Source organism: Salvelinus sp. IW2-2015, linkage group LG2, assembly GCF_002910315.2.
Source record: "Salvelinus sp. IW2-2015 linkage group LG2, ASM291031v2, whole genome shotgun sequence".
NCBI lineage: Eukaryota > Metazoa > Chordata > Actinopteri > Salmoniformes > Salmonidae > Salvelinus > Salvelinus sp. IW2-2015.
Window position 1 is genome coordinate 34,101,994 of NC_036839.1, and position 15,512 is coordinate 34,117,505.

General features: G+C 43.3%; 1 protein-coding gene across 2 annotated transcripts in view; it reads right to left on the reverse strand.

The window, feature by feature from the left end:
• The window catches only part of LOC111978806 (mannosyl-oligosaccharide 1,2-alpha-mannosidase IB), a 133,107-nt gene extending 119,400 nt beyond the window's left edge, over nt 1-13,707 (reverse strand). The window contains exons 1-3 of one of the 2 annotated variants that reach the window (XM_024009060.2): nt 13,493-13,707; nt 12,792-12,857; nt 11,722-12,190 (exon numbers count right to left, since the gene is read on the reverse strand). In XM_024009060.2, coding sequence (XP_023864828.1) covers nt 11,722-12,035 — 314 coding nt within the window. In that variant the 5' untranslated portion in view covers nt 12,036-12,190; nt 12,792-12,857; nt 13,493-13,707. Of the gene's footprint in view, nt 1-11,721; nt 12,191-12,791; nt 12,858-13,061; nt 13,302-13,492 lie in introns of those variants that run through there. The other variant, XM_024009069.3, reaches the window with a different exon arrangement.
• Between the last annotated feature and the right edge of the window lie 1,805 nt (nt 13,708-15,512).

The following is a 15,512-nucleotide window of genomic DNA, read 5'->3' on the forward strand; positions in this document are numbered from 1 at the left end:
CTCTCAGAGAGAAGGGCTCTCCTGGGAACAATAGCCTCATGGTATCGATCGAGTGATGCACACAAGTCTAGCTTTACTTCACCTTTAAGTGGATAGGTCTGACAGATAGTGAATAAAATACATGCTGAGTACAATTGTTCCGTCTTCCTCCTCCACCTTCGTCTTGTGTTCATATAAGCCGCTGCTGGCCATAGACTTCCCGTCCCAGACTTCCCATGACCCACTTGGCATGCCTGAAAGCGAGCGGTGGTGTAACGGACAACAGCACTCCAGCTTGGCATTCAGGGGTGTGTAATGACATACTTTCCCTGGCTGCTCAGCCATTGTTCCAGCTGGTCACCTGAGCCCCTGGCTGTATGGCCTCATCACAGCATCATGACCTATATGCCTGTGTGACTAATGCCTCTTAACAGCGTTCCTCAGCGCTACAATCCTGGGCACCAACAGGGCTGTACAATTACTCTAGCCCAGAAGTAGTAACACTCATGATTCAATTATCAATCATCAAGCTTGAGGCTAGATGAGTATGATGTGGGCTGCTACAAAATGGTGCTCTACACAGCAAGACCAGTCAACTGAAAAACAAAATGGGAAATTGTGGGTTTTGTAGCAACTGTGGGAAAGGTGCTGAAATCACAAACCTCTGCTGCAGCCCCAATTTAATTTACTCATCAGCATGTACTAATTATCACACCAGTTGCCAACAACCGCTGAGGTTAATTCCACTTCAATCTCTAAGGTCCTGAATTGAAGGCCATAGAGATTGGATACGGTTTCTAATTCACTGGGCCTCTGTTTGAACTCATTTCCTGAATTGACAGAAGTCATAATGGAATGTAGACTGCAGCTCCGGTCGGTTGGCTGGCAAGTGATGCCACTTGGCTTAAGTGCTGTCCCTGCCAGCCATTGTGTTTTAGAGAGCATTGTGTTACAGTCAGACACACAAACAAGTCTCTCTCTCAAAGAAGCTCGTCATCACCATTAGCGAGCGGGAGCAGCTTGGAGCAGACAAACGAAGGCAAAGTGAGACACTCCAACAGGCGATGACGAGTCAAACACACTGCTCTGCTCAGGCAGGGGCTGGCACCATGGCTGGCTGACACTCTGTCGTCCCTGAGTAATGTGCAGGATCCTGGGAGAGCCTTATCCATTGGTCTCTCCCCTCCCTTAGGGGGTCTGGGCTGATCAGCGCTTTGTGACAGAGCACTAAGTCCATGATAAATCCAGCTTCAGACTGTTTTAGCCATGGGCCCTGCAGTTCACTTACAGCTGAGTCTGACTGCTGCAGCATGGAAAGTGTGTGTGTGTGTGTGTGTTACTGAATTGATTGGCTTTTCAGCAATGTGCTCTGTACTCATGGATTCTTGGGTTTCAGATGTGTCTTTCTCTAGAAATGTGTATAGCCATCATGTTTATCTTGATGGCCTTCTATTAGTCTAGTCATACACTAGTGTACAAAACCTTAGGAACACTTGCTCTTTCCATGACAGACTGGGTGAATACCAAAGCTATGATCCCTTGATGTCACCTGCTAAATCTACTTCAGCCAGAGTAGATGAAGGGGAGGAGACTGRTTAAAGAAGGATTTTGAAGCCTTGAGACATGGATTGTGTATGTGTGCCATTCAGACAGTGAATGGACAAGACAAAAGATTTAAGTGCCTTTGAACGGGGTATGGTAGTAGGTGCCAAAGGACATCCAGCCAACTTGACACCACTGTGGGAAGCATTGGAGTCAACATGGGTCAGCATCCCTGTGGAACACTTGACAAATTGTAGAGTCCGTGACCTAACAACTTGAGGCTGTTCTGAGGGCAAAAAGGGGTTGTAACTCAATATTAGTAAGGTGTTCCTAATGTTTTGTACTCTATTTCAACCACATTTCTCTATGGTTGTCTTTCAATAGCCATGTAGCATAGATCTCCCAGTCACGTTAGTCTTGTGTCTCTGGGGTTTTGTTTGTGTTGCACCTTCTCAGACCAGTCTGCCCTTCTCTACCCCTCATCTTACACACACACACAACCGTTTACAGCTTGAGTACATTCTTGGATCGTCAGAAAGACAAAAACCATCTACAGCACATGCATGAGAATCCCAGATCTAGGGCCATTAAGTTGCCTAGCCATTTCATGGATGGCAGAAACTGGTAAGTGGGTGGGGGAGGAGAAGAGACACAGAGCTCATGTTTGGCTCCAGAGCCTGAGGAGCCCTGAGAGGAGATCCTCTCTATGGGTCATAAGTGAAAGCAGAAGCCCAGCTGTTCCCACACATAATACATTATTCATGAACAGCCAGCAACGCTGACCCGGGTAGTGTATTCACGGAGAGAAATCCCTGCGACATGATAGTCTTTCTCCATGGATTCAACCCAGTGAATGAGTTCCCCTAGCGCAACAAACAGTAATGCCAGCTTTCCAACAGTCTAAATAGTGTATGACAACCTGTGACTGTTTGGTGTTCTGCAGGTTCTTTAGTTTTTTTTGTGTGGGGGGGGGGGAAGAAAAAAAACAGCATGTTAATAAAAAAGAATATGAAAACCAAAGCCTCCCCATTGCTCTGCATGGTGTTCTTGTTTACATCGATTTCACATGATTAACCCCCCCCCCACTGAAGCAGCAGCATATATTGGTAGTATGCCTAATCATGTATGATGAGATAACAGTACCCATGGTGACCTGGAGGTGTTCAGCTATATTCTGAGAGCCAGTGGCTCAGGAACCCATTTTAGAAGTGCAGTCACACACACGCATGCTTCCTTCTCAGTGTGAAGGGCTGCCTGTCACTGGTTTCACCAGATCTGCAATCCAATAGGTTTTGTTCCATAAGCTCCTCCGCACCGAGATGTGAGAGGTGTGCGCACGTGTATGTGTAATTAGTCATGGTTCAGTGCAATGCTCACACACACACAGAGCTGCAGATGAATCTAGTCATTCTGTTTGTGTCTGACATGGAGAGAATGAAGCATAGAACAGAGGTATGATTCCTAAGATCACACCAATTATGATAAATCAGCAGGCTGGGGTGTCAGGCTGAACTATGACCCAGAGGAGCTAGCCTGCAATGCTACATGACATGTAGATGAACGGGAGGGAAAGGCCACAGCTGCTGTATACATGCCAACACACTAACAGTAAATGACAAGCCAAGAGGTGAAGGGGTTACCTAGCTACAGCCATGGAAATAAACCTGATTATTAGAGATGCATTGTGAGGTTTATGTAATTACATTTACCTGTGGCTCAGTGCAACCACAGCTCTGGTATCGGGTTTCCTCTGGCAGAGACTGATGCACCTACTACGGAAGACCAGCACACAGACTCCGCGAGTAGGCAATTTTTTTATTCATGAATTGATCCCAACCCTGCTAAGGCTGGTTCGTTCTGGCATGATGACACTGGTTGGGCAAATTGTTCCTTCAAGGGACCAGGTCAATCTCTTACCGACTTGGCAGACAGAGATATTTTAAAAATATATAGTACCAGACAAAAGTTTGTACACACCTACTCATTCAAGGGTTTTTCTTCATTTTTACTATTTTCTACATTGTAGAATAATAGTGAAGACATCAAAACTATGAAAATACACATATGGAATCATGTAGTAACCAATTTTCTTTACAAATCAAAATATATTTTAAATTTGAGGTTGTTCAAAATAGCCACCCTTTGCATACTAGGAGTTCTCCAAACCAGCTTCACCTGGAAAACTTTTCCAACAGTCTTGAAGGAATACCAACATATGCTGAGCACTTGTTGGCTGCTTCTCCCTCACTCTGCAGTCCGACTAATCCCAAACCATCTCAATTGGGTTGAAGTCTGGTGATTGTGGAGGCCAAGTCATCTGATGCAGCACTCGATCACTCTCCTTATTGGTCAAATAGCCCTTATACAGCCTGGATGTGTGTTGGGTCATTGTCCTGTTGAAAAACAAATTATCGTCCCACTAAGCACTAACCGGATGGGATGGCATATAGCTGCAGAATGCTGTGGTAGCCATGCTGGTTAAGTGTGCCTTGAATTCTAAGGGGGGGGGGGGAGAAACACACACCACACATGCGGAGATTATCCATTCACCTACTCTGCGTCTCAAAGACACGGCGGTTGGAAACAAAAATCTCAAATTTGGACTCTTCAAATCTCTTCAGATTTGGACTCTTCCTCTGCAGCAGAGGTAACTCTAGGTTGTCCTTTCCTGTGGTGGTCCTCATGATAGCCAGTTTCATCATAGCGCTTGATGGTTTTTGCGGCTGCACTTGAATAAACTTTCAAAGTTCTATACATTTTCCGGATTGACTGACCTTCATGTCTTAAAGTAATGATGGACTGTCATTTCTCTTGCTTATTTGAACTGTTCTTGCCATAATATAGACTTGGTATTTTACCAAATAGGGTTGTCTTCTGTGTAACACCCCTACCGTAACACAACAACTGATTGGCTCAAACACATTAAGGAAAGAAGTTCCACATATTAACTTTTAACAAGGCACACCTGTTAATCAAAATGCATTCCAGGTGACTACCTCATGAAGCTGGTTGAGAGAAWGCCAAGTGTGTGCAAAGCTGTCAAGGTAAAGGGTGGCTATTTAAAGAACCTCAAATATATTTTTACTTGTTTAACACTTTTGTTTACTACATGATTCCATGTGTGTTAATCACTAGTTTTGATGTCTTCACTATTATTCTACAAGGTAGAAAATAGTAAAAATAAAAAATCCTGGAATGGGTAGATGTGTTCAAACTTTTGACTGGTACTCTGTGTGTGTGTGTGTGTGTGTGTGTGTGTGTGTGTGTGTGTGTGTGTGTGAGAGAGAGATGAGGTCGACCGAATATGATTTGTCAACGCTGATACCGATTATTGGAGGATCAAAAAAAGCCGATACTGATTAAAATCTGCCATTTTTTTTTATTTGTAATAATGACAATTACAACAATACTAAATGAACACTTTTAGTTTAACTTAATACATCAATAAAATCAAATTAGCCTCAAATAAATAATCAAACATGTTCAATTTGGTTTAAATAATGCAAAAACAAAGTGTTGGAGAAGAAAGTAAAAGTACAATATGTGCCATGTAAAAAAGCTAACGTTTCAGTTCCTTGCTCAGAACATGAGAACATATGAAAGCTTGTGGTTCCTTTTAACATGAGTCTTCAATATTCCCAGGTAAGAAGTTTTAGGTTGAGGTTATTATAGGAATTATAGGACTATTTCTCTCTATACCATTTGTATTTCATATACCTTTGACTATTGGATGTTCTTGTCGGCACTTTAGTATTGCCAGTGTAACAGTATAGCTTCCGTCCCTCTCCTCGCCCCTACCTGGGCTCGAACCAGGAACACGTCGACAACAGCTACCCTCGAAGCATCGTTACCCATCACTCCACAAAAGTTAATTAGAATTCGCTGTGCTTCAAGCATTGAGCTGTTTATGACTTCAAGCCTATCAACTCCCGAGCTAGTTAGCGGGGTGCGAGCTAATAGCGTTTCAATCGGTGACGTCACTCGCTCTGAGACCTTAAAGTAGTTAACTAATACCGATTTTAAATCGGTATTTTCCCAAGGGGAAAAACTACTTTAAAGTCTCAGAGCGAGTGACGTCACCGATTGAAACGCTATTAGCGCGCACCCCGCTAACTAGCTTGGGAGTTGATAGGCTTTAAGTCATAAACAGCTCAATGCTTGAAGCACAGCGAAGAGCTAATGGCAAACGCACAAAAGTGCTGTTTGAATGAATGCTTACGAGCCTGCTGCTGCCTACCACCGCTCAGTCAGACTGCTCTATCAAATCATAGACTTAATTATAACACACAGAAATACAAGCCTTAGGTCCTTAATATGGTCAAATCCGGAACCTATCATTTCGAGAGAAAAAAAAACGTTTATTCTTTAAATCATCCCCCGTTTGGCGAAGTTGGCTGTTTTTGTTAGGAATAAATAGTCTTCACAGTTCGCAACGAGCCAGGCGGCCCAAACTGCTGCATATACCCTGACTCTTTTGCACAGAACGCAAGAGAAGTGACACAATATCCCTAGTTAAAATAAATTTGTGTTAGCAGGCAATATTAACTAAATATGCATGTTTAAATATACACTGCTCAAAAAAATAAAGGGAACACTTAAACAACACAATGTAACTCCAAGTCAATCACACTTCTGTGAAATCAAACTGTCCACTTAGGAAGCAACACTGATTGACAATACATTTCACATGCTGTTGTTCAAATGGAATAGATAAAAGGTGGAAATTATAGGCAATTAGCAAGACACCCCCAAAAAAGGAGTGATTCTGCAGGTGGTGCAGGTGCAGGTGCACTTCTCAGTTCCTATGCTTCCTGGCTGATGTTTTGGTCACTTTTGAATGCTGGCGGTGCTCTCACTCTAGTGGTAGCATGAGACGGAGTCTACAACCCACACAAGTGGCTCAGGTAGTGCAGTTCATCCAGGATGGCACATCAATGCGAGCTGTGGTAAAAAGGTTTGCTGTGTCTGTCAGCGTAGTGTCCAGAGCATGGAGGCGCTACCAGGAGACAGGCCAGTACAKCAGGAGACGTGGAGGAGGCCGTAGGAGGGCAACAACCCAGCAGCAGGACCGCTACCTCCGCCTTTGTGCAAGGAGGTGCACTGCCAGAGCCCTGCAAAATGACCTCCAGCAGGCCACACTAACCATATCCCACCCCCTCAAACCCCACCTGTTAAGCCAATTTCAGTTGGCAGTGATGCCATTGTCTGAGGCTGCCACCAACACCATTACCTTCTTTCAATGAAAACTAAACTCCTCTACAGTAAGCGACTGAAACATAGCAAAACCCTCTACAGTAAGCGACTGAAACATTGCAAAACCCTCTACAGTAAGCGACTGAAACATAGCAAAACCCTCTACAGTAAGCGACTGAAACATAGCAAAACCCTCTTTACTTCAGCTATACAATAGTGACTACTGCAGTGTTGTTCACACTGACATGTAGCCGACCACTTATTTCGGATCCCGGCCTCATCTCATCCCAGGCATCAAACAGCAATAAATATGTTATTTTGGGCAGGCCACGTCAACGTAAGTTATGGCAAGTTATCTGACAAACAGAAAAATAAAAACACGCCTCAGATGTGGTGACAGAGGTCCCTGCAGAGCGAGCAGTAGAGAAAAAGCTTTTAACACTTACTGCTCTACATCTAACGACTGCTTCACAAATGCCCACAATACACCTGTCGGGACAACTCCACCTTACCCACCTCTGACAGGCAAGCAAACAGCAACCTACAGTAAACAGGGGCCCTGATTTTTGTGATAAATAATTTACAGGTAAATCTAAACGTTACAGTAAGTTAAAAGTTAGGGGGGAAACAAGGGGCACGCTAGTTACTAAAATACTATAGTGCTAGTAGTGCCCAACTTTCATTCTTTGTGAAGCACTTGTCAACTCCAGCAGATTCACCGCAGAAAGTATGTGTGTGTTCATTCACCAGATCAATGAGTTGAACACAGTCAGTAGAGACAAATGTCAGTCAATGGTGATTGCAACCTCTTTTTGCAATGTTCTCCAATTTGCCAGGTTTGTCTCCCAATCAGGAACACATCAGCTGCACTACAAGTTCAGTCTTACACAACCTGTACACAAAGTAATTAACCAAAAGCTAGGTGTAAGAATCTAAAGCCTTGCAGGCCTTAATGCTCAAATAAGTTATTTTTCAAATCCGTTTTGGAATACTGGCTGTCCAAACAGCAAGTTACAAGTGACCAAATCAGATGTGTTGTGTTCAGACAGCAGTCATTTGATGACATGGCAATGCTAGTTGTCATAGTAAAGACGGATGTGTAAGCAGTGTAGGCTGATTAGTTTGCGACATAACTTCTGAGTGCACCACCAAAGTGACGGTGCATGCCATGGACATGTCCCAATTGCTTTGAATGTTCAAAATCATAGTGCAAAAACTCTTAAATCCTCAAAAGGATGATCAAACTTTTAAAACAAGTCCTTTATGTCTAGCCACAGCAGTCAACTAGTTAGGWAGCTATTTAGCATTCCAGCACATTCACTCATCTTTTTGTAAACAATTAACAAGCTTTTTATCAAACTTTATTTGCCGAATACATGTGTAGACCTTACAGTGAAATGCTTACTTACAAGCCCTTAACTATTATTGAACTGCACTGTTGGTTAACAAAATATTTACCAAATAAACTAAGTAAAAAAGAATAAAAAGTAACAAAAAATAATAATAACGGTACCGAGAAAAAAATAATAACGGTACCGAGTCAATGTACGAGGGTACAGGTTAGTCGAGGTAATTTGTACAAGTAGGTAGGGGTGAAGTGACTGTGCATAGATAATAAACAGCGAGTAGCAGCAGTGTAAAAAACAAATGGGTGTCAATGTAAATAATTCAGTGGCCATTTGGTTAATTGTTCAGCAGTCTTATGGCTTGGGGGTAAGAAGCTGTTAAGGAGCCTTTTGGTCCTAGACTTGGCATTCCGGTACCGCTTTCCGTACGGTAGAAGAGAAAACAGTCTATAACTTGGGTGACTGGAGTCTGACAATTTTATGGCCTTTCCTCTGACACTGCCTATTATATAGGTCCTGGATGGCAGGAAGCTTGGCCCCAGTGATGTACTGGGCCAAACGCACTACCCTCTGTAGTGCCTTACGGTCAGATGCCGAGCAGTTACCATACCAGGCTGTGATGCAACCAGTCAGGATGCTCCCGATGGTGCAGCTGTAGAACTATTTGAGGATCTGGGGACCCATGACAAATCTTTTCAGTCTCCTGAGGGGGAAAAGGTGTTCTCGTGCCCTCTTCACGACTGTCTTGGACCATGATAGCTCGTTGGTGATGTGGACACCAAGGAACTTGAAACTCTCGACCCGCTCCATCCACTACAGCCCCGTCGATGTTAATGGGGGCCTGTTTGGCCCGCCTTTTCCTGTAGTCCACGATCAGCTCCTTTGTCTTGCTCACATTGAGGGAGAGGTTGCTGTCATAGCAACACACAGCCAGGTCTCTGACCTCCTCCTTATAGGCTTTCTCATCGTTGTCGGTGATCAGGCCTAGCACTGTTGTGTCGTCAGCAAACTTGATGGTGTTGGAGTCGTGTTTGGCCACGCAGTCGTGGGTGAACAGGGAGTACAGGAGGGGACTAAGCACAGCCCTGAGGGGCCCCAGTGTTGAGGATCAGCGTAGCAGACGCGTTATTGCCTTACCTTACTACCGGGGGTAGCCCGTCAGGAAGTCCAGGATCCAGTTGCAGAGGGAGGTGTTTAGTCCCAGGGTCCTTAGCTTAGTGATGAGCTTTGTGGGCACTATGGTGTTGAACTCTGAGCTGCAGTCAAYGAACAGCATTCTCACATAGGTGTTCCTTTTGTCCAGGTGGGAAAGGGTAGTGTACAGTAGAGTGCGACTGAGATTGCGTCATCTGTGGATCTGTTGGGGCGGTATGCGAATTGGAGTGGGTCTAGGGTATCCGGGAGAATGCTGTTGTGAGCCATGACCAGCCTTTCAAAGCACTTCATGGCTACCAACGTGAGTGCTACGGGGCAGTAGTCATTTAGGCAGCTACCACATGATCTTGTCAAATTCAGAGTAGCTAGCAAGCAACGAGATATGCCAAATAATCTAAAAACGACTTGGTCAAATAAATCTAATTTGTCCATTCAGACAAGTCGCACGGACAGGAATCAGATTTGTATCGGATTTCAAACCACCTTCATAGATGGTTTGAAATTAGAGGTCGACCGATTATGATTTTTCAACGCCGATACCGATTATTGGAGGACCAAAAAAGTCGATACCGATTAATCRGCCGATTTTTATTTATTTATTTGTAATAATGACAATTACAACAATACTGAATGAACACTTATTTTAACTTAATATAATACATACATAAAATCAATTTAGTCTCAAATAAATAATGAAACATGTTCAATTTGGTTTAAATAATGCAAAAACAAAGTGTTGGAGAAGAAAGTAAAATTGCAATATGTTTTATGTAAGAAAGCTAACGTTTMAGTTCCTTGCTCAGAACATGAGAACATATGAAAGCTGGTTGTTCCTTTTAACATGAGTCTTCAATATTCCCAGGTAAGAAGTTTTAGGTTGTAGTTATTATAGGACTATTTCCCTCTATACCATTTGTATTTCATTAACCTTTGACTATTGGATGTTCTTATAGGCACTTTAGTATTGCAAGTGTAACAGTAGCTTCCGTCCCTCTCCTCGCTCCTCCCTGGGCTCGAACCAGCAACACAACGACAACAGCCACCATCGAAGCAGCGTTACCCATGCAGAGCAAGGGGAACAACTACTAGAAGGCTCAGAGCGAGTGCATTTGAAACGCTATTAGCGCGCGCTAACTAGCTAGTCATTTCAATTCGGTTACACCAGCCTCATCTCGGGAGTTGATAGGCTTGAAGTCATAAACAGCGCAATGCTTGACGCACAATGAAGAGCTGCTGGCAAAACGCACGAAAGTGCTGTTTGAATGAATGTTTACGCGCCGGCTTCTGCCTACCACCGCTCAGTCAGATAATTGTATGCTCAGTCAGATTATATGCAACGCAGGAAACACTAGATAATATCTAGTAATATCATCAACCATGTGTAGTTAACTAGTGGTTATGATTGATTGTTTTTTATAAGATAAGTTTAATGCTAGCTAGCAACTCACCTTGGCTTACTGCATTCGCGAACAGGCAGTCTCCTTGTGGAGTGCAACGAGAGAGAGGCAGGTCGTTATTGCGTTGGACTAGTTAACTGTAAGGTTGCAAGATTGGATCCCCCGAGCTGACAAGGTGAAAATCTGCCGTTYTGCCGCTGAACAAGGCAGTTAACCCACCGTTCCTAGGCCGTCATTGAAAATAAGAATGTGTTCTTAACTGACTTGCCTAGTTAAATAAAAGGTATAAAATATATGGGCAAATAATGGGCAAATCGGCGCACAAAAATACCGATTTCCGATTGTTATGAAAACTTGAAATGGCCCTAATTAATCGGCCATTCCGATTAATCGGTCGACCTCTATTTGAAATGTGCATTGAAACATCCGATTCCATMTGCTTTTTGACTGTTCAGACTGCATGGAAAATAACATATTCGAATACGCAAAAAAATATGATTTGAGTCGCTTTAAACTGCCTGTGTGAACAAGGTTGAGAGTTACCCAGATGCATAAAGGCTACAGGAGTTCTTATTGTGTTGGTTTCAGTGGCCATCCCTCACCCCTAGGTATGAAATGCAGAAGACACATTTCAGTTGAATACATTCAGTTGTACAACTCACTAGGTATCTCCCTTTCCTTTCCCACCTGGCTTCTTAGAGTCATGTGACTGTACTCCGGTAGCTCTTGAATAAGATCTGTGGACACACAATTTGCTGGAGATACGGACCAGACAGACAGTGTTATTTTATGTAAATCCTACTGATGGCCCAATAAGCGGTTGAGTTCTACATAGATGATTTCTCTGCTCCTCTTTCTTCAAAGCCGTCATAGGGCGGCGCACAATTGGCCCATCGTCGTCCGGGTTTGGCCATCATTGTAAATAAGATTTTGTTCTTAACTGATAAAGGTTACTTTTTTTTYWWYTTTTTTTTWATAAAAGCTGTGTCTAATAAATGTAGCCTAGTTGGAGTTGCTTTAGAGATTGCACTTTTGTAGTACATTTTATTTCACACTGACATGTGTAAAGTTTAGGGCGCAACAGGTGCACAGTCCTCAGCATCTCTTACCTGTGTCTGTGTTCATCATGGTCCCCCTGTCCATGTATGACCACCTGTCCACCAGGATGCTTAGCCCCTTTGGGCGCCTCGATGTGCGGAATCAGCACGTCTTCCAAGCCCAGGTCGAAGCGCTTGTGTTTTGAGTTGTCCGGGAGGAAGAAGAAAGCTCCAAAGCATAAAGTGATGAAGGCACTGAGGATGAGGAGCAGGATAAACTTCTCTGAGAGTCTCAAGGTGGCCCTGTGGTGTGGGAAAGAGGCGGCACCGGGTGACAGGGTGGGTATCCTGCGGCCCGACAGTGGCAGTAGAGCTGGTGTGGTCATGTTGGATTGTGGAAATTAACTCAGGGTGGACGAATGTCACGGCTGTATTATCTGCTGCTGTATTATCTCATTGTGGCGGCGAGTACGTGTCCAGAAATCAAGTGTGTGGTCCCTCAGTGAAGTGACTGGTCACCAGTAAATGTATGAGTTTCATTCTGAAATTGAAGGAGAGAGTAATGAGGAAATAGCAGGTACTCCGATATTATCGTATGGTTGATTAGCCTGAAAACTGCCTGTCTTACAGTCAGACAAATAGCATAAAAAAGGTCACACACAAAATACACTGGAGGCTTTTAAAAGTCATTACATGTACGAAAACATAAGCACATGCTTCTGACTAGGGTGAAATGTACTATATTTATGAAGCACACAATCTTAGTTTGTCCATAAGGATAAGGCATACAGAACGCACAGTGCATTGAAAGCACTTTCCAAGCAGTGTCGGCAAATAAATTTGTCAAACCAGTTTGAAAAGGGAAAGATATTTCTAGGTATGCAGGCTAGCAGATGTTACATAAAATAGCGCTACGTAGATAGCAGAAACACCTGCGTGAGCGCGTGATACCAACAATGCACATCACCACCACCCCAGTGATATACCAATAAACTCCACTTCTTCACCGTGGAGTTTAATCAGTTATGATATAACAAATGTAGTGCGAGACGACACATTGTTTAAAAATAATGTTACTGTAATATAATTCAAAGTAACACTTAAGAATATTTAGTTAATCAGCATGGAGAAACCAATCTTACCGTGCAACTCCTTTTGTCATTCTGATCCATGGTGTTTGGTTGTGATCCGAACGCTAACGTTCTGAACTGGATAACAAAAAAACGAATCAAACCCAACGACACAATTATTAATACAGTTAAGCAATTGTTTAATACCTAACTAAATGTTKTAAACTAATTGAGCAGGATACATAGCTTTCAAACAGTGAAAAATTTACATCCGAGCGACTGTCGCATCATCGACAAGAATGAAGCCTTAATAGCTAAATTACCGAGAAATTCCCCCATTACCATTTCATAAATAAATGCGCAGGTAAAATGTTATGTTGCTGTTAAAATCAATCACGTCTTGCTAGCTAGTTGAATACTCCCAATATATTTTGTCAGCTTCCTCACACGGCCCTACGTCTGATGTCAGCGTCTTCACAGAATACCAAGTTCATCCGCTGAATTGACAGGCTTGGCTAGCACAGCTAGATGGCTAGCTAGCTAAATTGCTAAAGGAGAAACTGACTATCTACCATTAGCTGATTAAACACATACATGTGAACCCACAATATTGTATTGTAATATTAGCAACTTTTTTTCGGATATGTTGAGGTTTGTAAAACGACTTGGTCAAAAGACTGCGCCTTTTTCTGTAAAGGCATCTACCTAGCTAGCTACTGCTAGCTAGCTATCAGAGGCGGTCCGTTACGATTGTTTTGCTGCTGCTGCATCACCTCAATAATGCCTTTGAGGAAATCGGTGGCAGAAAGGCATCCTAGTCCACAGTTTCCAAATAGCCGCTTTCAGAAATGTGCTCATGTCTTCAGCTAGCTAGTTATGATTTCCTTTAGGAGTTTTGCTTTCCACTTCTKCTTCTTTCGTTGTGGATAACTAGCCCTGTCTATGTTCAGGCATGTTGATACTGCTGCAAAGAACGAAAGCTCCTCCCCTCATTCTCCAGMCTGGTAAATTTAGGGAGCGTCTATCAATTTCGAAAGGCTAAGGCTATTTGTAAATTAGCAGTGTTCTGGCTGCGTTTAGACAGGCAGCCCAATTCTGATATTWTTTCACTAATAGGTGTTTTGATAATCAGATCAGATGTGATTGGTCAAAAGAAAGCATTTCACAGGGATGCTGGCCAAGGTTAACTGCAATGCTTCACACAGTTGTGTCATATTGGCTGGATGTCCTTTGGATGGTGGACCATTATTGAGACACACGGAAACTATTGAGTGTGAAAAAAACAGCAGCGTTGCAGTTCTTGACACAAACCTGGAACTTACATATTTTATTTTTATTTAACCAGGTAGGCTAGTTGAGAACAAGTTCTCATTTACAACTGCGACCTGGCCAAGATAAAGCAAAGCAGTGCGACACAAACAACAATGCAGAGTTACACATGAAATAAACAAGCGTACAGTTAATAACACAATAGGGGGAACAAAGAAAGTCTATATACAGTGTGTGCAAATGGTGTGAGGAGGTAAGGCAATAAATAGGCCATAGTAGCAAAGTAATTACAATTTAGCAAATTAACRCTGGAGTGATAGATGTGCAGATGATGACGTGCAAGTAGAAATACTGGTGTGGAAAAGAGCAGAAAAGTAAATAAAAACAATATGGGGATGAGGTAGTTACAGATGGGCTATGTACAGCTGCATCGATCGGTTAGCTGCTCAGATAGCTGATGTTTAAAGTTAGTGAGGGAAATATGTCTCCAGCTTCAGTGATTTTTGCAATTAGTTCCAGTCATTGGCAGCAGAGAACTGGAGGGAAAGGTGGCCAAAGGAGGTGTTGGCTTTGGGGATGACCAGTGACATATACCTGCTGGAGCGCGTGCTACGGGTGGGTGTTGTTATCGTGACCAGTGAGCTGAGATAAGGCGGAGCTTTACCTAGCATAGACTTATAGATGACCTGGAGCCAGTGGGTCTGGCAACGAATATGTAGCAAGGGCCAGCCGATCAGAGCATACAGGTCGCAGTGGTGGGTGGTATATGGGGCTTTGGTGACAAAACAGATGGCACTGTGATACACTGCATCCAGTTTGCTGAGTAGAGTGTTGGAGGCTATTTTGTAAATGACATTGCCGAAGTCGCGGATTGGTAGGATAGTCAGTTTTACGAGGGTATGTTTGGCGGCGTGAGTGAAGGGGGCTTTGTTGCTAAATAGGAAGCCGATTCTAGATTTCATTTTGGATTGGAGATGTTTAATATGAGTCTGGAAGGAGAGTTTACAGTCTAGCCAGACACCTAGGTATTTATAGTAGTCCACATATTCTACGTCAGAACCATCCAGAGTAGTGATGCTAGTCGGGCGGTCGGGTGCGGGCAGAGAATGGTTGAAAAGCATGCATTTAGTTTTACTAGCGTTTAAGAGCAGTTGGAGGCCACCGAAGGAATGTTGTATGGCATTGAAGCTTGTTTGGAGGTTTGTTAACACAGTGTCCAAAGAAGGGCCAGAAGTATACAGAATGGTGTCGTCTGCGTAGAGGTGGATCAGGGAATCTCGCGCAGCAAGAGCGATATCATTGATATATATGCAGAGAAAAGAGTTGGCCCGAGAATTGAACCCTGTGGTACCCCCATAGAGACTGCCAGAGGTCCGGACAACAGGAACTCAGATTTCACACTGAACTCTATCTGAGAAGTAGTTGGTGATCCAGGCGAGGCATCATTTGAGAAACCAAGGCTGTTGAGTCTGCCGATAAGAATACAGTGATTGACAGAGTCGAAAACCTTGGCCAGGTTGATGA